Source organism: Giraffa tippelskirchi, chromosome 5, assembly GCF_054371585.1.
Source record: "Giraffa tippelskirchi isolate mGirTip1 chromosome 5, T2T-mGirTip1v1.2.pri, whole genome shotgun sequence".
In the NCBI taxonomy this organism is placed as follows: Eukaryota; Metazoa; Chordata; class Mammalia; order Artiodactyla; family Giraffidae; genus Giraffa; species Giraffa tippelskirchi.
Window position 1 is genome coordinate 82,974,388 of NC_137279.1, and position 25,261 is coordinate 82,999,648.

At 46.0% G+C, this 25,261-nt stretch overlaps 1 protein-coding gene and 1 long non-coding RNA gene across 4 annotated transcripts in view; one reads left to right on the forward strand and one right to left on the reverse strand.

Moving 5' to 3' along the window:
• Positions 1-25,261, forward strand: part of LMX1A (LIM homeobox transcription factor 1 alpha) — a 172,006-nt gene that overhangs the window by 144,720 nt on the left and 2,025 nt on the right. For 2 of the 3 annotated variants that reach the window (XM_081486015.1, XM_081486016.1), the window contains exons 4-8: positions 11,792-11,964; positions 14,794-14,871; positions 16,565-16,634; positions 18,775-18,945; positions 21,180-23,399. In XM_081486015.1, coding sequence (XP_081342141.1) covers positions 11,792-11,964; positions 14,794-14,871; positions 16,565-16,634; positions 18,775-18,945; positions 21,180-21,340 — 653 coding nt within the window. In that variant the 3' untranslated portion in view covers positions 21,341-23,399. Of the gene's footprint in view, positions 1-11,791; positions 11,965-14,793; positions 14,872-16,564; positions 16,635-18,774; positions 18,946-21,179; positions 23,400-25,261 lie in introns of those variants that run through there. The other variant, XM_081486017.1, reaches the window with a different exon arrangement.
• Positions 8,515-16,232, reverse strand: LOC145504712 (uncharacterized). Its single transcript, XR_014052450.1, has 3 exons — positions 16,118-16,232; positions 14,226-14,335; positions 8,515-8,626 (listed from the first exon to the last, which is right to left on the reverse strand). It is a non-coding gene; the product is annotated as an uncharacterized LOC145504712 (long non-coding RNA).

The following is a 25,261-nucleotide window of genomic DNA, read 5'->3' on the forward strand; positions in this document are numbered from 1 at the left end:
TTCATTTATTTATTTATTTTGCTATTCAGCAAGGCATGTGGGATCCCCAACCAGGGATCGAACCCACGCCCTCTGCAGTGGAAGCGTGGAGTCTTAACCACTGGATCACCAGGGAAGTCCCCCATAATGAAATTTTTATATTAGTCCAGTACAATTTTTTTTAAACGATCAGCATTTGTAATTTTGTTTTTGTTTAAACGGTTGGAGAATAATGTCGAGCAACATATACAATTGTCTTCTAACTTGAATATACTTGAGTAACTAAAACATTGGAGGTAGACAAGCAGGTGCTCTGGGTATTTGGAAAGGGATGAAATTGACTTGGCAAGGAGTTGAGGGAGGCTTCAGGACAAGATAAATTTGGATCTTTTTAGTGGAGAATTATGGAAACAAAAGAAGGTTTTGCCCTGCCCCTAGTCATCCCTTGGCTAATTACTCTGTTTTATTTTATTCTTAACATTTTAACATTGTTAGCAGCTACATTATGTTTTTCTTTACTCTTTATCTCTCTTCTCCCACTAGGGACAGGAGAACAGTGACATTCTGGACCTTGTCCATTCCTCCTTATCCTGGGTCTAGTACCTGTACAGAGTAGGCACACTCATGTGTGGTTGTTGAATGAAAGGAATTTCGTATGAGAACTGTGAATTTCTTAATCAGTGGAAACATATAATAAGTTCATGAACACCCAAGAGGCTTAATAAAGTAAAAATATTTAAAATATCTCACATTTTTATCATATTTTACAATTTTTTTTCAAAGTGCTTTTACCTATCCTTACTGCTGAGTTCATAATACCATCAGGGTAGCTTGTTAGGTCTTTATTCTCCTGATTTTACAAAGTAGAAAGGTGGGGCTCAGAGAAGTTAGGTCATTTACCTTAGGTCACACAGCAGATGAGTGGTGGATGTAATATCAGAGGCTAGGTATCTGACTTCACTTTGCCCTTTTCTTTTGAGTATATCAGTGGCTTATAGAATGGTGTAAAGTCTGAAGGCACAGGCCTGACTGGGTATTGGCCTTGGCTTGTCCAACAGAGGGCCTGGCAGAACCAGGACACCTAGACCAAGGGGGTAGGCCGTCAGATCAGCTGTGGTTCTCTAGGGAAATTCTCTCTGTGATTAAGTCCACAGTGAATTTGTCCTAATATTTAGAATGTTTTAGCCAATTCACCCCAGCTCCCCAGTCACCTAGAGGATTGTTGGTCTGGGTCTTTTTAACTTAGATAATTCCAGATAATTTTATCCTCCTGAAGACTGGTGATTGATGCAGCAAAATTGGACTATTCTAAAGAGATATGGTATTCAGTCCACTTAAGTCAGTTCTTAAGTTTGGAGCAAACACACTCAAACCTTAATAATATAACCAAATACAGTGTCGTGCATATCACACCCCATGCCTAGTGAGCCATCAAGCTAGCAGATTAATGAGCTTTTATTGAGATTGAGAGACTTCCCAGGTGGCTCAGTGGTAGGTAAAGAATCTGCCTACCAACAGGAGATGTGGGCTTGAACCCTGGTTTAGAAAGATCCCCTGCAGAAGAAAATGGCAACCCACTCCAGTATTCTTGCCTGGGAAATTCCACGGACAGCGGAGCCTGGCGGGCTACAGTCCGTGGGGTCTCAGAGTCAGACATGACTTAGTGATTAAACAGCAGTCGAGACTGAAATCAGAACCCCAAACATCTGATTTGACTTGTTATGAGCTTCCTGACCTTCTCTAAGGCTGGCTGAATCAAAAAGAACAAGTTATGATTTATGCATCCATGCTTGATTGGAATACAGTGACGGTGGTGGAGGGGTATTTTCTGATGTCCTGATTACCAAGATTTCCAGTAATGACAAAGCTATGCATAGTTCCATTGAATATTTACCTCTGCTTATCAGTTTGGGTTGCATGTGGCCATCTTTTCATTAAAAAGGGGAGGACAAAGAGATGGGAAAACTCAGAGAAGAAAAGATACAGAGTGTGTGTGTCTGTATAGAAGGGAGAGGGAGTGAGGCAGGGTAAATGTCAGCAGAAAGCCTGTTGAAATGTGAACAGACCCCAAACTGATGCAGATCCACAGAAATCCCATCAGTCAGTACCAGTACTGTCTCTGTTCCCAACAGACCTCTCAAGCTTAAGGGGAACTTCAGGAACACCAGCCAGTCCAGGAAAGCAAAAGGAGAGGGTGCTAGGCTGTGGGGGCACCTACATTCTCAGAATGGAGACCGAGCTTCCCTCGGGGGACTACCTGGACGTCTGAGCTGGATGCCCCAGCTCGATCCACCTGCTTCTCCCTCTGCTTGGCACAGGAGCCTCCATCCGCAGTGGACATCACTGAACAGAAGGGTTCTTCTCGGGACCCCTTACCCGTGGCCTGCTACGGGTGTAGCTCTGCTCCTGTCTGTCCTGATCTTGAAATGCTAGGTGCCCCATGACTGAGGATCCTCCCAGAGTGAGGGTTGGAGTGGCGGGGTGTGGGGTTCAGTGAGGGGAACCAGGATTTAAAATAAGGTCTGTCCTTTTTAGACTGAAAAGAATGGCTTTTCCAGCAGGAGCTCAGAGTGGAAGATCCATCACTCCAGAAACCCTTCCCTTTTCTCTCCTCACTCTTTAATAACAGTGATGCTGCCTCACCTGGTGCTACAAGCCCCAGGTATCCTTGGATCATCACAACCACCCTGGGAGGCAGCATAGGCAGGAGAGGGAAATGGAAGTGGAAGACAGAGCATCCTAGCCGTGTGCTCTTCGGCAAAATATCACTCACCTCCCTGGGGCCTGGTTTACTCATGTGTAGTTTAAAAACAGGGGGGACTGATAATAACATAATTTCTGCCTCCTAGTGTTCCAACAGAAACAATGAAATAATGCAATTGTGAAGTGAAGCTGTCAAGTGTTAGTTAAGAGAAAAGGCTGTTTTTTCATCTTATAGATGAAGAAATTGAGTCTCAACAATGTGAGGAGTCTATCCAAGGATACACAGCTGAGTAGCAAAATTAGAACTAGAATCCAGGTCTCCTATTTCATGGCCAAAGTTACCTTCCACTACTCCATCTGCTCTTTTGTTATAAAGAATAGTCTTCCAGTGGTTATAGGAGACCTAGCACCTAAACTGCCCCCACTCCTGGGCCAGGGCCCACATAGGTGACTGTCATTTGTTTATGCCTTATTTTCTGGTTAAAAATTCTGAATCTCTGCTCCCTGCAGGAGTGTTTCTGACCTGGGCTTGGAAGTAAACAAGCTTGGAGTGAAACCTGGCCCCACCACCTGGACCCTGTGTGTTGGGGGAGGTTCCTGAAGCTTTCTGAAGCTGGGATTATTCCTTAGGTAGGAGAGGAGTTCCTCCAGTACCTGCCATGCTGTGTTGCCATGGAGATGAGGTGAAATGTTTACCCTGGACACAGAGACTGACGCCTAACCGGTGCCTGGGATGTGGGCCTTTTCTTCTTTTTTCAGGTCCCTTGTCTTGTGCTGAGACTTGAGAGGCTTCCTCAGCCCAGTCTGCAAAGTGGACCTGGTGGCCGGGTGCTACCATCCACATGTAGACACAGCAGTTTAGCAGCTGGTGTCTGTGCTTTCCTGGACAACGGTGCCCTGTACCCTGGGCCCACATTTTTCCTGTGTAGCTCCAGCCACAGAACTCCCCCCATGTCTCATCGTTGCTAATGATATTGGCTCAGGAACATCTGGACCCCTGGAGAAAGCTCCACGTGGCCTCTCGTCCCTGCTGTTCTTCTTCCCCAGATGTGCACACCCTGGGAGGCCCTGAGCTCCCCTTCCTGGCCTGCGTGCACATTTCTCCCCTTTTCTCCAGCCTCAGGCTGAGCCCTTTTCCCCACCCCTGCCCTCTCCCCTTTGCCTGCCCGGATCCATTCCTCCTTCCTCCCTTGCATTTAGGCTCCTGCCTTCACTAGCTCCTCCAGCTCATTGACACCCTTCTTTCCTCAATGCCTTTAAAAACTGAAGTATAGCTGATTTATAATATTGTGTCAGTCTCGGGTGTACAGCAAAGTGATTTAGCTATACGAAGCTCTATACAGTCAGCAAAAACAAGACCAGGAGCAGACTGTGGCTCAGATCATGAACTGCTTATTGCCAAATTCAGACTTAAATTGAAGAAAGTAGGGAAAACCACTAGACCATTCAGGTATGACCTAGATCAAATCCCTTATGAGTATACAGTGGAAGTGACAAATAGATTTAAGGGACTAGACCTGATAGACAGAGTGCCTGACGAACTATGGACAGAGGTTCGTGACATTGTACAGGAGACAGGGATCAAGAAAATCCCCATGGAAAAGAAATGCAAAAAAGCAAAATGGCTGTCTGAGGAGGCCTTACAGATAGCTGGGAAGAGAAGAGAAGCAAAAAGCAAAGGAGAAAAGAAAAGATATTCCCATCTCAATGCAGAGTTCCAAAGAATAGCAAGGAGAGATAAGAAAGCCTTCCTCAGCGATCAGTGCAAAGAAATAGAGGAAAACAACAGATTGGGAAAGACTAGAGATCTCTTCAAGAAAATTAGAGATACCAAAGGAACATTTCATGCAAAGATAGGCTCGATAAAGGACAGAAATGGTATGGACCTAACAGAAGCAGAAGATATTAAGAAGAGATGGCAAGAATACACAGAAGAACTGTACAAAAAAGATCTTCACGACCCAGATAATCATGATGGTGTGATCACTCACCTAGAGCCAGACATCCTGGAATGTGAAGTCAAGTGGGCCTTGGAAAGCATCACTACGAACAAAGCTAGTGGAGGTGATGGAATTCCAGTTGAGCTATTTCAAATCCTGAAAGATGATGCTGTGAAAGTGCTGCACTCGATATGCCAGCAAATTTGGAAAACTCAGCAGTGGCCACAGGACTGGAAAAGGTCAGTTTTCGTTCCAATCCCAAAGAAAGGCAATGCCAAAAAATGCTCAAACTACCGCACAACTGCACTCATCTCACATGCTAGTAAAGTAATGCTCAAAATTCTCCAAGCCAGGCTTCAGCAATACGTGAACCGTGAACTTCCAGATGTTCAAGCTGGTTTTAGAAAAGGCAGAGGAACCAGAGATCAAATTGCCAACATCCGGTGGATCATCGAAAAAGCAAGAGAGTTCCAGAAAAACATCTATTTCTTCTTTATTGACTATGCCAAAGCCTTTGACTGTGTGGATCACAATAAACTGTGGAAAATTCTGAAAGAGATGGGAATACCAGACCATCTGACCTGTCTCTTGAGAAACCTGTATGCAGGTCAGGAAGCAACAGTTAGAACTGGACATGGAACAACAGACTGGTTCCAAATAGGAAAAGGAGTATGTCAAGGCTGTATATTGTCACCCTGCTTATTTAACTTATATGCAGAGTACATCATGAGAAACGCTGGGCTGGAAGAAACACAAGCTGGAATCAAAATTGCCAGGAGAAATATCAATAACCTCAGATATGCAGATGACACCACCCTTATGGCAGAAAGTGAAGAAGAACTAAAGAGCCTCTTGATGAAGGTGAAGGAGGAGAGTGAAAAAGTTGGCTTAAAGCTCAACGTTCAGAAAACTAAGATCATGGCATCTGGTCCCATCACTCCATGGGAAATAGATGGGGAAACAGTGGAAACAGTGTCAGACTTTATTTTTTTGGGCTCCAAAATCACTGCTGATGGTGACTGCAGCCATGAAATTAAGAGACGCTTACTCCTTGGAAGGAAGGTTATGGCCAACCTAGATAGCATATTTAAAAGTAGAGACATTACTTTGCCAACAAAAGTCCGTCTAGTCAAGGCTATGGTTTTTCCAGTGGTCATGTATGGATGTGAGAGTTGGACGGTGAAGAAAGCTGAGCGCCGCAGAATTGATGCTTTTGAGCTGTGGTGTTGGAGAAGACTCTTGAGAGTCCCTTGGACTGCAAGGAGATCCAATCAATCCATCCTAAAAGAAATCAATCCTGGGTGTTCATTGGAAGGTCTGATGTTGAAGCTGAAACTGCAATACTTTGGCCACCTCATGCGAAGGGTTGACTCATTGGAAAAGACCCTAATGCTGGGTAGGAATGGGGGCAGGAGGAGAAGGGGACGACAGAGGATGAGATGGTTGGATGGCATCACCGACTCGATGAACATGGGTTTGGGTAGACTCCGGGAGTTGGTGATGGACAGAGAGGCCTGGCGTGCTGCAATATATATATTCTTTTTCAGGTTCATTTCCATTATAGTTTATTACAAGATATTGAGTATAGTTCCCCGTGCAATATAGTAGGACCTTGCTGTTTATTTTATATATGGTATAAGTGTAGTGCTATATAGTATAAGTATAGTACTATATAATACTATTATCAATATATAGTGTATCTGCTAATCCCAAACTGCTAATTTATCCCTTCCTTCTTTCCCCTTCTATATGCCTCCATTTTTATTGATAGTCTTTTTTACCATGCCTAAAAATCATAACGAAATGCTATGTTATATTTATTGTTTCACACATGCTAACTCTCTCACATGCTCACTCTCTGTTCCTTGAGAGCAAGGGGTCATCTCCGATCTCTGTCATCCCCAGTGCTGAGTACCTGGTGATGTGCAAGTAGACTGTATATTCAATGAGCCTCACTTGCCAGGCCCAGGTCTTGCTCCCCTGCTATTTTAAGTTCTCTCTTGACATAAAACACCCTGTCTGTCCTTTCCTGCCTGGCAGCTTCTGTGCCTTGCCTGTCATTCACTTGCACCTCCAGTGGCACCTGTCTTCTGTCGCGTTCCCAGCCCCCTCCTCCAGCTCCTGTAAGCAGAGTTGTTATTTTGGCCCTTGATCATTCTCCTCTGTTAATCTGGGATCTGTAAGAGCAGAGGCCGAATCTCCATCATCTCTGTAGCCCAGAACTGTCCTTCTGCAGTGCCTAACACAGGAGCCCACAATAAATGCTGAGTGGATGCTGATGCAAAGTCCAAGGCAAATCTACAGAAACTTGATTTGGGTCTGCATTGAGACCTCCTTGAAGGACTCTGTATAAGGCAGTTTCAAACTGTAGCTGCAGGGATGTCATTATTCTAGAGAGATTTACCTCCTGCCTCTTGAATGTGAAATGCTGTCTTGCATCTATGCTCAGAGAGAGTGGAATTCTGATCCTCTAGCACAGGGCAGCGACTGAAATAGTTTCCTATATATTTTGTCCTCATAAATTCCTCCCTTGCTTCTTTCCCTCCCCCTCCACTCACCACAAGTCCCAGAGCCTTCCTCTTCTCCCCTGCCTGAAGGACATTTATGAGGACCATCACGAGGGGAGCATCTGAGCCCTGTTCCTGCCTCTCCCTTCCCTCACTTGAGGGTCTCTGGTCCCCCTCCCTCACCCTCGCCTCCTGGGCCAAGCTCTAATATCTCTTGCCCAGTTTATGGGCCGTTGGGATTTTTCCAAAAACCTGAAATGAATCTGGGAGGCCCCACAGGTAGTACAGGCTGTCTCAGAGTCATAAACCACGGCTGTTCTTTCATCTGCCATTGCTTATGTCACGAACGAGTGGGAGGACCAGGCAAAGGGAAGCTATAGCCCCTGAGCCATTCCAGATTTTCTTTTTTACAAGAAAGCGGGAAGAAAGGCCCTGAGAAACATGCTCCAACTTTGTGCCAAGCAAATTCATTTCAGCCTGGTAGGCTGTGTGTGGAGACTTAATCTCTGGACTTTCCCTCTAGGAGTCAGATTTATGCTGCGTTTGTGTCTAAATGGCCTCCAGGGATGCTGACATTTATTGTTGGAGACAGCAAGTGGTGTTCCTTTCATCTCCGCTGAGGGGTGTCAGCTTAAATTATGAGGGATCGCTCTGGCCTGCATCTGGGTGTGGGAGCCTCTGGCGAGGCAGAGGGGCCACCCCTCCCTCCGCTCCCGTGACGTCTCTGCTGTTAGAAGGTTTTTCTTCATCTTCTGCTCTATGGTACTCCTGCTGGCCCAGTGAGAAATCTCCTGGCTCGTTTAGAACTTTCCTTTCCCTTGGACAAATCAATAAGTGTATATTTTAGGCACTGCGTACTTTGATGGAGAAGTTGTCATCAGTCAGGCAGCCCTCTCCTGATGGAGGAGGAGGCAAGAGCCTGTGTTAACATCCCAGAAGTGGCCTGGAAATCCCTCAAAAGAGTCAGAGGGCACTGTTACGTGCATGTTCACCACCTGGCAGGCTGAAGCCAGCGATGGTCTGCATTCCCCTTGGCAGCTGGGTCACGACATCTGTCTGCATTTTGGGAGATGCCCAGAGGCTCTCCGTTCCTCCGTCTTCAGACTCTCTCTTGCTCAGATCTGCCAAGACACCTGAAATTTCACAGTGGTGAATGTTTGGTTGGAGGCATTTCCTGTTCCATGTCTGTACACTGCTGACTGTGCCAGAGGACACATCAAACTATGGCAATCACTAACTCCTCAGTGTTGAACAGTGCTTCCTGCTCCAGAGTCAGAGCCTGAGAGCCTGGAGCACAGGATATGTACGTTTTGACGGAGAACAGGTCAGGAGCGGTCCAGGGCAGGGGTCAGCAAACTATGATATGCAGGCCAAGTCTGGCCGGGTGCCTGTTTGGGAAATACTTTTATTGGAACCCAGCCATGCCTCTTCATCCTGTCTGTGCTGCATTCATGCTACAATGGCAGAGTTGAGTGGTTGCAATAGAGACCGTAAGACCTGCAAAGAATAAAATGTTTTACTCCCTGGTCTTTTACAAAAAAAGTTTACAGATACCGGCTCTGTAAGATCATCTAGTGTTTCTTGGAAGGCAAAATGGGGCCCCTTAGGAGACAGAAGAGAAAGATTGAACAGCAACAAGGAGGAATCAAAGGGAGAAAATGCACCACAAAAATGATAGAGACACTCCAGGGTTAGATCTTAATCTCATCCTCCCTCTGCCCGTCCTCCTTTTCCTCCTCTTCTGAAAACAAATGTTTCCATCTCTCCTCTCAGGGATGTAGAGAGAATTAGTGAGCAGCTGCTTGTGATGTTCTTTACGTCCTCCAAAAATGGGCACCAAAGGCTGCCTTAGGAGATGGTTCTTTTTGCCCTCCTCCTGGCTGTTCCATGATGGAATCTTGGGAAATGTGCACGTGCCTTAGCAGGGGTGAGTCCAGAGTACACAGACGTCAGGGGCCCCAGCTAACCACTTCTGGGGCCCATCACATCTTCCTTCTGGAACCAGCCCTGATCCCCTCTCCCTCTCTCTTCCTCCTCACAAGCACTCGCACACTCACTTTCTATAAAACCAACTCACAGTGCAAGCTAGGGTCATGTCTGCAAAGAGAGTCTGCTCACACTTAAAACCATAACTCAGACTCCCATCAATGTGCAACTGTTAATAAGAGAAAACATGGATATCAGATTAAGAACACGTCCTTTGAAATGATGATGATGATGATTTACTACGTACCTATCATACCTAGACAGTGCTAAACCCTTTATATATATCATCTCATTTAATTCTAACAACACTGTTACTTTCTCCAATAAGAAAATTGAGTCTTGGGAATTTCTTGAGACTCACACATCATCACCAGCAAGGCCAGAATTAAAACCCGAGTTCCTATGGCTCCAGAGTCCATGCTTGTGGACATGGTGCCATCTTGCTCTTCTGAATGGTGTCAGCATATATGAGCCGTTATCATGGAACCTAGCATTATTTTAGATTTTGAATTTTCAATAATTGCATCATCCTAGTCATCAATAGGCATTTGCATCAAGCTATGTGACTATAAAAGAACCAGACTGACTCTGTAAGACATTTGCAAATACCATTTTATGGACAAAACAGGTATAAGACATGTAGTTTCTGAAGGTGATACAATTGCATTTTAAAATCAGTTCTGTGCTTTGGATTGCTCACTCCTTTGTTCCAGACTCAGTAACCTTGTAGTCATCTGCCTTGCAGGAGATCTGCACAATACTTGGCACGGGGTGTCAGCCACATTGCCTCAGAAATAGTACCCAAAGCATCAACAGTATCCGAGGAGCATCTTTTGATTGGCTTCACAAAAGACTGAATTTTGGGAGTCTCTGAGCAGCAGGATGTAGGGCCCAGCAAGGATGAATCTGCACCATCAATGGCCTCCTTTTTTCTACCTTTTCTCTCCTTGTGGGAACTTCTTAGTTCCCCAAGGCTTTTAGTTCTTACATGCTTGTTTTTTTCTTGCCATTCTGAAAACCTCCTTCTAGAAAGATTCTAAAACTCCTTACATCTGACTTAGATCAGCTTGCTGAATTCTCCCTTGGGAAAAGAAGCCTAAGAATTGAAGAGGCCAGAGTGGCCAATCCTTGTCATGAGGATTCTTCTTTAATCTCACCTTCATCCACCTTTTAGGTTTTATCATTTGTACTCTCATAGGGAGTGAGGCAGAGAGGAAAAGATGTCCTTCCCATAACATCTAATAAAAGCCTCCTCTGTGCCTCTGTGTCAATTGCTTTGGGTATTCTTGTCTCCAGGGCAGGCTCAGTTCAGGACATCCCTTAAACAGGGTTGAACTTAAAACAAGAGGACAGAGCTGGATGGAGATCCAGGTCTGCCTGTGTCAGACCCTGGTCAGTTACATTGCAAGGGTCATGCCACCAAGAAACTCACAGGTTCATCTTCCTTCACATTCAGATGGTATGTCTAAAAGTTCATAGAGGAAAGCATCCTAGCCATTGCCTTTCAGATAAAAATAAGGTTTTTTGGCTCTAGCAGAGTCAAAAAGTAGGATTAAACTAAGTCTAAACTCAAACATGGTATGCAAAAAAGCATCTCTTCCCAGAGGAGGGTGGGATGAAGAACTAGGATGTGGAGCTCACACCCAGTGGGTCCCCTCATCCTGGATTTCTTGAAGTGGCCAGAAGGGGACCAGAATGAGGGGGCTAGAGCCGAGGAAGCTCTTGGGACAAAGGTTTCTCCTGGAGGAAAGAGGGCAGCTGAGCTGTGTAAGGACCCAGAGAGAAATGAGGGTCTTATTAGGGTAATGTGAGCACACAACTGCCTGTGGCTTTTAATGCCAAAAGTAGGAAGGAATCTCTCTCACAGGGGTATTTCCTAGATTCTGGAAGCATTTTCTCAGAAGTGTGAAATCTGTGGGATGCAGAAGATAGCCTGGGAATGAATGTCATATATACTAGAGGCTTTATTTCCTTCAAGTTACTCCTTGTATTGATCACTGCTGATAAAATTGAAATAAACACATAAATAGTTACTTTACTAGAGAATTATTTATTTTATAGACAGGCAGTTTTGACTAATTGCCTTTTATCTGTCTCTGCGCGTAGTTTTATGCTGGTCTTCTGTGGCCTTTTAAACAGTATTGTTTTTTACCTCCTGGCAGTGGCTAGTATTTCAGACATAGTATCTAGAAGTTATATATAACTTATCCGGGTCAATAAAACTACACAAACTGTTATTATACTAATAACCAATGCTTACTGGGCATTTATTATGTGCTCATCAGCCTTCTGAATGCTTTCTTGGTAACCTCATTTAATCCTCAAATAACCTCAGTGAAGTGTTCTCCTCTATCCCGATTTTACAGAGAAGGAAATTGATCCACAGAGAGTTAAGTCACTTGTTCAAGGCCACACAGCTGGTAAATGTGGAGCTAGGAGAACGTCCTGGGAGGAAGTCCTGAGCTGTGATGGTGGACTTCCTGGTTCCTGTCTCCAAGTTTCAGAAGTTTTTCCTTGGCCTCTTCCTGGGGGCTTTGGGATCAATACCACACAGGTTGTTGCATTCATATCTTAAGTCATCTTCAGAACGTGGACCTGAGTGTCTTATTATGGAGTAACATACAACTCCAGGTAGCAGCCTTGAGGAACTCAACACATTACTCCTGCTTCTTTCAGGGAAAAGTGATGATGAGGAAAGTGTTTGCAAGTCAGCCCACGGGGCAGGGAAAGGAGCCTCTGAGGACAGCAAGGACCATAAGCGCCCCAAACGTCCCAGAACCATATTGACAACTCAACAGAGGAGAGCATTCAAGGCCTCGTTTGAAGTATCCTCCAAGCCGTGCAGGAAGGTACAGAGGGGAAGAAGGGAAGAAAGGGGATAAGGCTCCTCTCCTCTGTGTGTACCCTGGACTCCTCTGGGGTGTCAATGGGCACCTGGGGGGTCAGGGTGGGGAGTGCTGTTCAGACAGTCTGGGCGGGTGGCCTTGAGCCCCATTGGAGGCTCCAGGGATCCCTGTAGCTGTGGCTGGGACAGTGGTAGAATCTCCTTTTGCTTTTGGGCATGCACCATTCCAACTGGTACTTCCTCTTACCTTTCATTTCATGGAGAGCAATGGAGAGAATAATAAGGGGTTCCAGTTGGGGTATAGGTCAAGATGTTACAATAGAGGAAAAATACAGTGGGCTGTAACATATGTTCTTTTTTTGGTCCAGTTTGTTCTGCTTAAGGTGGTGATTTTGGCATTCATCCATGTTGCAATTCACCCATTTTTGTTGTTGCATGGTATTCCATGGGTATGCCATGGGTTGTTTGTCCATTTACCTGTTGATGGGTATGTGGGTTGTTTCCAGTTTGGGGCTGTTACAGACAGGGCTGCTGTGAACATATATGTAAAAAAAATACAGTGACTTAATGAGATAAGAGTTCATGTTGCTCTCACATCATAGTCCAGAGGTGAGCAACACAAGGTTGGCCGAGAAACTCTGTTTCATCACATGGATCTAAGGGACTGCTCCAGATGTCACCATTTTTTGCAGCTACTATGGTGGAAAAAGAGGGAGTAGGGCAGGGGGTGGGGGGCAAGCAGTTGCTTTTTAAAGGACATACACACCCTGGGATTTTTTGCATCATTCTCATGTGTTGGCTAGAATTTAATCCAATGATTACAAAGGGACCTGGGAAATGAGTCCATCTGGGTATCCATATAAATTCCTAACACTTAAGAATTCAGTTGCTAAGAGGAAGAAAGAGAGAATTCATTTTGGGGACAATTAGTAGTCTCTGTCACAAAAAGCTGCATTTACTTATTAAGTACCCACCATTTATTGACTCTGCCATACCAGGTACTGTCTTTTATGCAACAAAAATAAGAAAAGAAAGGTTCTTGAATTGAAATTCATAGAGGAAAGACATTTAAAAATTTTTAGCATTGTTTTCCCTCTCTCCCTCTCTGTAGGAATCAGGTTTTGCTGCAGTAACAAACAAAATCTTAGCGGCTCCAACAAACATTTATTTCCTACTGCTAGGCTGTGGGTTGGCTGGGGCCCAGCTGGGTTCAGGTTCAGGTCTGCCCCACATGTCTGTCATTAAAGGGTCCAGGCCAAAGGAGCAGCAGCCACCTGGGGCACGTGGGTCTCCTGACGATGGCAGAAGGCAAGAGGCTGAGTTCCACTGGGCATGCCCAGTGGATCTCCATGGAGATCACTCACTTCACATCCAGTAACAGTCCATGGGCCACAGCAAGTCACGTGGGTAAGCCCGCTGTGAGTGCAGGGGAAGCACACACCCATTCAGGAGTGGGGAGGATGGTTATTTGCTGAACCATAATACGTCCTCCCACCACTTCTGACTCTTGAAGTTTCAACTGCAGAATGCTTTCTTTCCCTGACCTCACTGCCCCATAAGTTCCAGCAGAAAGAGCTGGTAGAAAGTGAGCCCCAAAGCAGGCCTGCACAAGGGCCAATTCCCACTTCCCTCATCAGCTTACTTGTTCTACATGTACTAGACCCCCAGCTTCTGTGTGCCTGTGCCCAGTGCCTGGCTCTGGGCCACCAGCAGGGAGGAGATGTGCACTGGGACACTGGGGAGAAAGTTCTGAGGGCCAAGACAGAGGGGCAGCCTGGAGCTGAAAGAAGGGAAAAGTCCCTGGTGTCTGGGAAATCAGGCGAGGCTTTGTGGAGCAGGTGGCTTCCAAGCGGGGCCTCTGAAGGATGGATAGGGTTTCTGCAGGTGCCCGTGGGCTCCTGGGTACACTGCTGTTTAAGTTGGCTTAGCAGAAGGATGTGCTTTAAAAATCTGCTGTAATCATCCCATTTCTCCTAAGCTTGAGCCTGAGTGCCATGACAAAGGTAAATGCTTCCCAAGGCCTCCAGCTTGCTCTATTTATATGTTTACTCAAGGAGCTCCTAAGTCCAATCTCCTGCTCAGAATCTAACTGTGAGGGGCCAGTGTGTCTCAGGGCCACTCTTGGGAGATCTGTGCCTCTTCCCCCTTCCCTTCTGGCCAGTCCCTCACCATGTGCCTGTACGAAGGGCAGACTTTTAAACCCCTCTCTTCACGAGAGGGACCTTGATTGTCCTGTCGATTCGTAGACCCCGTCCATGTACCCACCTCAGTGTGGCCTGCCTTGCCCTGTCAGATCCCAGATGGCTCTTGTCTTATCTTTTTTGAGAGCTCGCTGTAAATATGAATATTCCCGAGACACCCAAAGTGACCTAGAGCTATAAGGGACAAAACCAAACATTTAAGTCAGTGAATTAAAATAGGAAAAGAGAGCAAGAGAGAACCACTTGTTTTTGCAAAGTGATTTTTCACCCTCAGTGCTCCTTAAGTAGGTTATGGCATATACTTGGCATACAGCTAAAACACAAACATAGATTTTGCTAGTATCCAAGAACCACCTGAAGGCCCAGGTTCCAGAGGGTGAGAAGCCCAGGAACACTTCTTAAAATGCAAACCTAAATGAATGCGTCTTCTTCTCTTCATTCACCTGGGGAAGGACTGTCTCTCCAACTGAAGGGAAGCAATGCTCTTTTGGGATTTTGCTGAACATTGAATATTCACCAGCTCCTACATAAGATGTGGCCTGTTGGGCTTCCTGTGCACTGCACAGGAAGTGTTCTGCCTTCTACTCTGACATACCAATATTTCCATATTTCTAATGTTACATATTTTTAAGGTGAGGGAGACCCTGGCTGCAGAGACAGGGCTGAGCGTCCGTGTGGTTCAGGTGTGGTTCCAGAACCAGAGAGCTAAGGTAATGTGCTTCTTACTTCTGTCTCTGTGTGGCCGGTTTCCTGAAATAATAGTAGAATGTTGTACTCGCCCGCAAATTTTCTAACTTCAATTCATTGGATAGACTAGTTCTCTCAATTCAGAAAGTCTATGATGAGCAGTCATTTCAGCCACTGCATACTTGCAGAAGGGCATTTGTTCTAGTGGGATGCTGTTATTTTCCTCGTGACTATGACTATCAATCATTTTCATGAAGAAATACCTTTCTGTGTCTTTTGGTAAAAGCAGGTTCTTTAATTCCTATTCATTTAATCCAGATGCCAGAGTTCCTTTGAAATTTCAGAGGGAAACCAGCATAGCACCCATATGATTGGTCTAAGACAACATTATGGCACATGGAATGGATGTCCTAACTCACCTTTCCTAGTGCCCCACCTATCCCTGTTATATCATCATATTGTCTTCTGGATCCTACCAAGGTTTGCATATCCCTGCCATGGTCTTTCACTTATCTTAGACCTTCACTTATTTATTTTCCTACCTGTACACATGCATGTGTTGGGCTTCCAGGTGGCACAGTGGTAAAGAATCTGCCTGCCAATGTAGGAGATGCAGGAGATGTGGATTTGATCTCTGGATTGGGAAGATTCCCTGAAGGAGGAAATGGTGACCCACTCCAGTATTCTTGCCTGGAAAACTCCATGGACAGAGGAGCCTGGTGGGCTACAGTCCAGGGTGTTGCAAAGGGTTGGATATGACTGAGCACACACACACACACACATACACATACACACACGCATGTGTTAGTGGCCCATTTCTCTAGACCTCTAATCTTAAGTGGGCAATAGATTCATATCTCATTAGCTGATCGTGATTGGTTAAGATACCATTTCCCTAACTGAATTCCTCAGACTAGGCTTCTGGTGTGTAGTCCATGGTCTTTTCTATGAAAGAATTTCATAGTTTAATAGGTTTAGAGAACCTATAGCCTATGTATTCATAAGCAGGGAGCATATTCGAAGTTCTGAGAAATCTTGCAGTAAAGAAGTTTTTAAAAAATCTAATGTTCTCTACACGCACGCACACATACACACACACACACACACTCAAGAACCACCTGAAGGCCTAATTTCCCTACACACACACACACCAAGAATCTCATGGAACCCTAATGTTCCCCAGAAGACACTTTGAGAAAGATTGGGTTGATGTGTTCCTTCTGGGAAGTTAGTGTGCTAACAGGGTGCTTTGGGAGACAAGCTCCTTACCTAAAGGCATGCATGTCCTGATAGGAGTCTCTGCCACAAGGGCCAGTGGGTGGAATAGCCTCTTGGCTCATGCCAAATCTCAACTGTCAGCAGGGCCTTACTGCACATCTAAGCTGGGCTTCAGACTGTACATCCCTCACTTATACCTCACATTAAACTGTGATGCCATAAGCAGCAGGTTTATCTGCTGAGAGGGCATCCCTGTTCCTGCTAAGAGTAGCTGCCCTTGGCTTCCTAGCCAGCTGTCTTTCCACGGCTGTGGTGTAGAAATCCCTCAGCTGCCATGCATCAGGCTCAAGGTGCCGTTCCTGAAACGTGGATTCTCTCCTGAGTAAAAGCTAGGAAAGGGGTCCCTCTGCTTTCCCCCTGAGCCGATTCCCTCTGGCCTACCTGTGAGAACCTGCTGCAGGCCCCCTGACTTCTAATCCTGAGTTCTCTCCTTTCTAGATGAAGAAGCTGGCCCGGCGGCAGCAGCAGCAGCAGCAAGATCAGCAGAACACCCAGAGGCTGAGCTCTGGTAAGCTGGCACCTCCCCACGGCCAGGCCTCTCCTGCTAGGGCCTCCAAGTACACTGCCCTTGGAATGACATTTCTGGGCTCCCTGAAGCCCAGTCCACACTCACTTGGGAGAAGGCACCTTCCAGGGAGGACCAAACCGTGAGAACTGTGAGAGGGCAGAGGGCTCCGGCTGAAAGCCCAGAACTGTGGATTGGAGGTGGCACTAACCTAATCCAAAGCCCCCTTGCCCAGATCCTGCTGTGGTATCTGGGCCTGTGTCGGGGCCTACCTGCAGAGTCAAAGACATGCCCAGTTTCTCATCCAGCCTGGCCCTCCTTCTTCTAGGCAAATCAGTTTCATAGAAGACACCACAGTGACTTACAATCCTTTCCAAAATAGTATGAAATAGTAAAAATAATGATAGTGGGGAAAAAAAATAAACTTCCTTTGTTGAGTACTTTTGCTCTCACTCATGCTGACCTGACTCACAGCCACAAACCCCCAAGGTGAGCAGAGGAGTTATTAATATTTCAATCTTACAGATGAACAAACAGAGGCTCTGCAAGATGGACCACAGTCCTAGATCAATTAAGGATGGAGTTGGGCTGGAACCTGTCTCCCTAAGGCCCACTTGGTCATGCTGCCTTAACTTGCCCTTACCTCCAATGTACCTTCATTTGTTGTTGTTTTTTAATAGGGGTGATGTGAGGATTGGGGAGAGTATGAAACAGGACAAGCTGTGGGACCCTTTAATGAAGTTAAAAGGAAAAAAGCAAGAATGACTATATTAAAGCAATATCATTCTTAAAGGAACATGCCCCCAGCCTCATCTGCCCAGTAGAATTTCCTGAGTGGTCTGTTTGTGCCCTGGAGCAGGGATTCTTACCCTTTAAGGTGTGCTGAAACCACCTGGTATTTGGTAAAGTATAGATTCTGATTCTTGAGATTATGGTGGGCCTGAAAAGTCTGCATTTTTAATAAATTCTCATTCCTGCTGGCCTGTGGACCACATTTGGAAGGCTGTGGAAAGTGACATTGGTTGTCTGGCCCCTAAACAGAGCTTCTTACCTTCATGGACCTTGCCTTATGCTTGATGCCGGAGCTAGGCTCCATCAAAAATTTGATTTTTCCAGTCAAGAGTTCTTTCTATTCCTTAACCTTTGAGGCCAAATAGTATCTCAATGACAAGAGAGATGCTCTGGTAGAAAAATCAAGCAAGAACATGGGCAGCTGGGCAGGGTGGAGCAAAGCTAGTCAGAAGACCTGAATTTGCCCCAGCTCTATGTCCAGTGCTGTTTGGAGATCTGAGACCTGCCTTTCTGTCTCTCTGCACCTCGGTCTTGCATCCCTAGGGTGGGTAGCGCTGTCTGATAGGCCTGTCACACAATCCTGTGGACCTCAGAGAGGGTCACAGATTGGACAGGGCTTCAGGAGGAGCCAAGCAAGTTGACTCCATATAGGCCAGCATGCTCAAAGGGAGAATGCATCATGGCATTATGAGAACATAGCCTCCTAGTCTTGGAACTTTGAAGAATTCTATGGGCAGCTCCTAGCGTAGACTTAAGAAGGTGGAAATAGAGTCTCTGAGAGTTAATGCAACCATGTTCAGAGAACCACAGCAGGATGTGGAACTGAGTCCTCCTTTTCTGATAAAATTGTGTACACAGCAGAGCAAGGTGCAGATCCAAAGCACATACACACCATCTCATGGAGTCTTCATATCAGTTCCACAAGGTTCCCTGGATCAATACTATGAACCCCACTTGACTGATAGGATCCAGTGGGGTAACACTGGAAGGATCTTTAGATGTGTCTACTCCATTGGATGCCAAGCCTGTGTGTAGCATCAAATGCCTTTGTCTTAATGATATGGTTCAAGGAAGCTTTCCAAGTACAACACTCATCTCCCAGCTCTATCCTTCAGCATAATCACTGATGGCCCTTGGTAGGGCACAAGCTGGGAGCCACTGATGTCACCTCAACCCTTCCCTTCTATAAATGAGGAAAGTAAAATGATGTCGCCATGGCCACACAACATGTGCGGTCACCAGCCAGTGGGGCACGTGAAGCTCAGAGCCTGTTCAGAGGCCCTCCCCCACCTTCAGTGTGAGATACTGGGCTGCACGTGGAGAATTATTTATCGTCTTCTTTGTCCCACAGCTCAGACAAATGGTGGCGGGAGTGCTGGCATGGAAGGGATCATGAACCCCTACACGGCTCTGCCCACCCCACAGCAGCTCCTGGCCATTGAGCAGAGTGTCTACAGCTCAGATCCCTTCCGACAGGGGCTCACCCCACCCCAGATGCCTGGAGACCACATGCATCCCTATGGTAAGAGGGACTCAAGCCCCGCAGGGACCTCGCACAGCTTGCTTGCGTGAGTTTTTCATCCCCTCCCAGTTCCCCTCCCTATGCAGTTCCTAGTTGCTCATTAAAGTTCCAAAGCAGAATAAGTGTCCCACAAAATACTGCTAGAATCACATAACCTATAGCTCCAGAAGTAAGACCAGTATGCATATCCATGAGTCATGTTTCCATTTATTCTCCCTTTTCAAAGCTTTTTATTTGTTTGAAAAGGAGGTTGTGTTTTCACTGTAGACCTTTTTGTTGGGATTTAACTTCCCAAGTCTTCCATTGCATGCCAGATACAGTCTGGCTACATGCAGGCTACAGTCTATGAGGTCGCAAAGAGTCAAACGTGACTGAGCAGTTAAGCACATACATACCACACTTACCTTGCTGTGGCACACTTTCATGCCAGGTACCACACTCGTGCAGTGCATGGGACCCAGGTGTGATTCCTGGGCCAAGAAGATCCCCTGGAGAAGGGAATGGCTACCCACTCCAGTATTCTTGCCTGCAGAATTTCATGAACAGAGGAGCCTGGTGAGCTTCATTCCCTGGCGTCGCAAAGAGTCAGACAGGACTGAGCGACTAACACTATCACTTTCACCACGCTTACAAGTTCATAAGCATTATCAGCAGTGATATAGTCAGAGGCTTTAATTATACAAACTCTTACATAAGGAAGAATACATAGAAAAGCACAGATAACAAAGGTTCTAATTGGACTCTCCTATTATGGACACTAGTAGATATTCTCATGTAATTCCTAAAACATCAGCTGACTTGTGAAGTAAAGTCCCAGTCCTACCGCAGCCAAAATGGGGTTGCTATGAAGGCAGGGTTTGGGGGAAGCTGAGATTCCCCCACTTTCCTGGCTTGCTCCTGAAGCCAGTGGACAGCAGCTGGAGCCTGGATGCCCTGATGGAGTGGGCAGGCTCTAGAGTTAAAAGCTGAAGTTCAATCTTAGAGTCAAATATAGGCCACTGGGTTTTTATACAGAGAAGGTATATGGCCTATGTAATGAATTTGCTTGTACTGTGAAATCTGTAATCAGTAACCCTGATAGGTAAAAATAGTTTTATTCAGTAAGCCTTCAAAATGTTAGTATCAGAGATATATGTCTCAGTGCACAGATTTTGTCAACTTTTTGCCTTCATTATAAAATTATCTATATTGTTGAAATCAGCCCTATCTTTCCCTGTGATAAGTTCAGCTAATATTTATTAAGATCCAGTCACTTGCAGGGCCATCATTGACTAACCTCATTCATTCATACACACGTAGATATATATGTGCGTGCTCAGTGACTGCCATCCTCTTTGCTTCCTAAGAAGACACATCTATGCCTGTCTTCACTCCACTGCTATGCAAAATCAGGACAAATAGCTCTTGTTTTTTTGCCAATTCATACATTTTCAGAGTCCCAGGGGTCTTGTTACATAAATTTCTCCTGTGATGAATCCTTAGTAAAATGAATAATTAAAGCCACATGAAAAGTTTTATAAACAGCAGTTTTCCTCTCTCCCATTTACTTGAAGCAGAGGTAAAATGTCCACGCCTCAAGGTTCTGGTCACAGTGGTCCCCCAGCTCTTCCTCAGTTTGCCCTACTAGTTTCATTGTCAAAGGTTATACTAGTTGAGTGTGGACACCTAACCTTCCTTTCCTTTGCAGTACAAATCTGGGGAAACAGCTGGCACTCAGTATGCTTGTGCTGTTTGAAAGGACAAGTATTATCACCAGTGGTTTCGTGAGCATCATTCACAGAGTCGATGTTTGTTTTCTTACCCTCCCTCCGTCAAGAACCTTTTCTGTGGCCAGAGTCCTCTAGAAGCACTGTGCCTGTCTCTCCAGCCCACGGTGCTAGGTCTTGCCCACTCCCCACCGTCAATGTCCAAACATTCTGATATTTGCTTATGCTGCACTCGGTTTAGCACCTCTTTGTCAGATCCTAGTTTATATTATTTTCAGTTGTTACACGTTAGACATAAGCCCTCTAAGGAGGTCTTTTGCTGGCAGGGATTATGCCTCCTCCTACTCTTCTGTGTAGCTCCCCTTTCATCCCCACCGCTCCCCCTTCCCAGCACCCCGTAGAAGGCTTAACCATAGTGGGAAAAGGGCGGTGTGCTTAGACCGCGTGGGCCGAATTCAGCTGAATGTCCCAGCGTCGAATGAGCCCCTTCTTCCGGACCTTCATAGCAGTGTCTCGTCTCCGTTTCAGGTGCTGAGCCCCTCTTCCACGAGCTGGATAGTGAGGACACCTCCCTCAGTAACCTGGGTGACTGTTTCCTAGCAACCTCAGAAGCTGGGCCCCTGCAGTCCAGAGTGGGAAACCCCATTGATCATCTGTACTCCATGCAGAATTCTTACTTCACCTCTTGAGTCCTCCCCTTGAATTCTGTGGCTCAGCTCCCATTCTGGAACAACTGTATTATATGAGGGGTCGACTGGCTTTAGTATGGGGAGGCAGGGAAGAGGTGGGGTGGGTGGGAGTTTTGTTGGGGATGCTGTTGTATAATGATATGGTGTAGCTTGGCATTTCCAAAGACTGAATACATTATGGATTGCATAGTTTAATGTTTCTAATAAGAGTCTTAGTGTTAGGTACGGAAATGTGTTTATCATTAAGGACAGGGACTTTTAATATAGGCATTTCCATGCAAACTAGATACTAGAGACCCCTAACAACTTCCCACCATTTTGGGGGGAAGCTCTTGTCGAGAGGTGCATATGTCTACCCAGCCACACACCCATAGACAGACAGACGGATAGATAGATGTGTGCGTGAGTGTGTAACCTTTCATACTTTATCATCAAAGTTTATTCCTAATTATAACAGACACCAACTGTACAGCAAAAAGTAACTTTATTTTCAGTGTGAACTATATTTAAGGAAATGCTTGATGCACTTAAGTTATAAAATGAGATAATTTACTTTTATAAACTTTATTTTGAGTTTGAAGAGACTTTTGGGCAGAGCAGAGAGCGCTGCTCCACTGAGGCCCGTAGCTTTGAGTGCTTGAGTTAATTCTGTTTTCAGAGAGTGTCGTTGAGGTCTGGAAAGCAATTACTCTGTGTGGCTGACAGTATTCACTGGTGGATTCTTGCTCTGTTTGAGGTGGAATCAATTACTGGGCTTGTGGGGGGACAGAACAATTCCTGATCATTAGGAAGTTTAAAGCCTAGACTCTTAGGAAGTTTAAAACCTAGACTCTTAGGAAGTTTAAAGCCTAGACTCTTTGGCTTTCTTTGAAATTCTGACATGTGACTGTTGGGAAGTCACACAACTAGGGAATTGACTAGGACAGTCAATTCTGCTCTTGAACTTCACCATCTGCAAGTGTGGAATGAGGCTGATAGTATTTACCTACCTCACTGGGGAGACACTGAGGCTTAAATCAACCCCAGGACACATGAGCAGGGTTGAGACTAATATCTATACTTGCTTAAAATCCAACCAACCAGCCACTTGGCAAAGGAGGATACCTGGGCCTATAGGGCAGGAGCCTGAGGGCAACTCTGCCTGCCATAGTATCCCCCACAAGCCGGTGCTGCACATACTACATCAGGGCAGCCCAGGGGGACGAGAGGCTTTCGATGGGGAGGAGGCTGTGACTAATGGGTTGGACAGGTTATTACCATATTTTAGACCAGAAGTTGCAGCCTGCAGGCCTGTATTTTATGGCCTGCCTCCTAAGAAGAGTTTTTATATTTTTAAAGAGTTGTAAAAAAGGGGGGGGGGAGAAGAATATGCAACAGAATATATGTGAGCTGGAAAGCCTGAAATAGTTACTATCTGTAATATCTGGCTCTTTTCATGAAAAGTTGGCTGACCCATGGTCCAGATGCTCTGTTTGCTAACAGCCTCTTGGAGCTCATAGAGGCAGAGGAGGTCCTGGTGGAAACCCAGGGCTCCTCCTTCTGGCTTGCTTTCCAGTTGCTGAGCACAGAAGACCCAGCTGCCATTGTACACAGGGACAGTTCCACACCCTGTCCACCAATTGTGGTGCTAAGATGGGATCCTTCTGTGTTAGGAGGCCTCCTGAGAAACCAGAACAAGTTGATGGGGAAGACGGAGGACTCCTCCGAGAGGGGCTGAGACAGGCTTGGCCTCACTCCTAGGGATGTCACCAGTCATCAGAGCTTTGGTCACAGCTACTTGTCCCCATCACTGTCTACAAGGCCAGAGGGAACACAGCTCCCTATGATAGAGTCACTGCTGTATGATTTTTGTGCTCTTTTTTATAACTTATGCAAACCACCGAGAAATCTAAACCTGTCTGCTGAGTGAAAATCGTGCAGACACTCTATGACTACACAGGCGTCTATGGTGAAGATCAGTTAGAGAAAAGTAGTGGATACTGTGTGAGTGAAGATGAATAGAGATCCTTATTCCACTCCTTAATGGCATACCAAGATCAAATTAAAAACCTCTTACAAATGAGCTGGTGTTTATTTAGGGGCAGGGGTGGTTGGCAGGGGACTGGGGGACCTGGATGTTTTGTCAACAGTGGCTGAAGCTGCCCATGAAGGGAAAACCTGACCAAGTGATGACAGTAAAACAGAAGGAGAAAGCAGCTTTTACCTTCCTGCCAAGATAGACTCAGAGACCTCAGTCCTTACATACGCCTCTCTAGGAGGAGGTACTAGGAACATTCCATCCTCCCAGCAAGTTCACTCAAGGCAGGGCAGTTTGTGATATGCATTTGCTTGGAAATCAGAGCAGAGTCATAGGCAGGAGAAATATTTTTCATGCAGGACTGCAGGCAGGTCAGGGTCAGAGCAACAGACAGTGCGTCTCCCTTGATGGATTCTCCCCACACCCTCAACAATTTTAAATATGATGTATGAATGGGCAAAGATTTTACTTATAGAGTAAAGAAGTCAGGAAACAGTATGGCTGGAAGACCATAAGACATACTCAGAGGAGAGGTGGCATTGTTTTGAATATTCTTTCTACCCACTCCAGTATTCTTGGGCTTCTCTTGTGGCTCAGCTGGTAAAGAATCCACCTGCAATGCAGGAGACCTGGGTTCGATCCCTGGGTTGGGAAGATCCCCTGGAGAAGGGAAAGTCTACCCACTCCAGTATTCTGGCCTGGAGAATTCCATGGACTGTATAGTCCACAGGGTCGCAAAGAGTTGGACACGACTGAACAACTTTCACTTTCACCCCCTGCAGTTGTTCAGACCCTTCTACCCCCCATCCTGGCTCATGCACCCACTGTTAGAAGCTAGCTCTGGTTCTCACTGAGGGTCTAGAAGGAGAAATTGGTGGGCAGGTGGTGCCCACCCAGGAAACATCTGTCTCAGACTGCCCTTGACTGGGCTACCCTGGGTTTCATCTCCAGTTTCCAGACAGAGCTTAGGCATAAGACCTTCACCCCTCATGTTTGCCTCCTTGGCATCCACTCATCCTTCAGCATCAGCCTAGGCTTCCTCAGAGAAGTCCACAGTGCTGGGTTGCATGCCTGCCTGTGTGGAGGAACTGCACTAATGCTACCTGCTGTGACCACCCCTCCCAATTTTAGAATAGCTCTAACACAAGAGAAATTTCAATTTTTGCTCACATAAAACGCCTGGGAGGGGGTTTGTGTGAGAAGGGCACCTCTTTTCCATCCAAGATTCAACTGGGGATTGGTTATATCCTGTCTTCTCTTCTCCTCACTTCCAGCTGAAAGTGGATATGTCTAGATCCAAATCTAGCTTCTCTCCTTACTAACTGCATGGCTCTGGGCAAGTTACTTACCCCTGCTTAGCCTCTGACCCCTAGTCCACAGGACAGGCCCAGTGCTTTTCACTAGCTACTGCAGAGAGGATGATGAGGACAAGTGAGAAAGCTCATGTCAAGAGCTGTACTGGGCATGTGTGTTAGCTGCTGTGCCAGGGCCAGCCCCTGCTTGCACAGTTTGGTCACTGATGAAAGGCTCCTGGGAGTGTCAGACCACATCTGAAGAAGAAAAAACACACACTGGCTCCCCTGAGAGGGAGGTTCCTGATCACACCCCAACGGGACTCCTTTCAATCTCAGCATGGGTCTTTTCTAGCCTGACTTAACAGTTGTTGGGGAGTGGTTTGTTTTGTTTTGTGTTTCAGACACGTGCAGATAAAATTCCAATTCCAAAGAGACATCAAGAACTCTGGCCCCCAAAGAGAAGCAGTCAGGTCATAGGTGACTTCTCCAGTCATCTGTCACTTGGGGCTTAGGTGTTAGGGCTGAGATGAGAGTGAGAGCCCAGATCCACAGGCTGAGTAGGAGAGTTCTGAGTTGACCCAGCATGAATGAAACATGGGAACAAGGTGG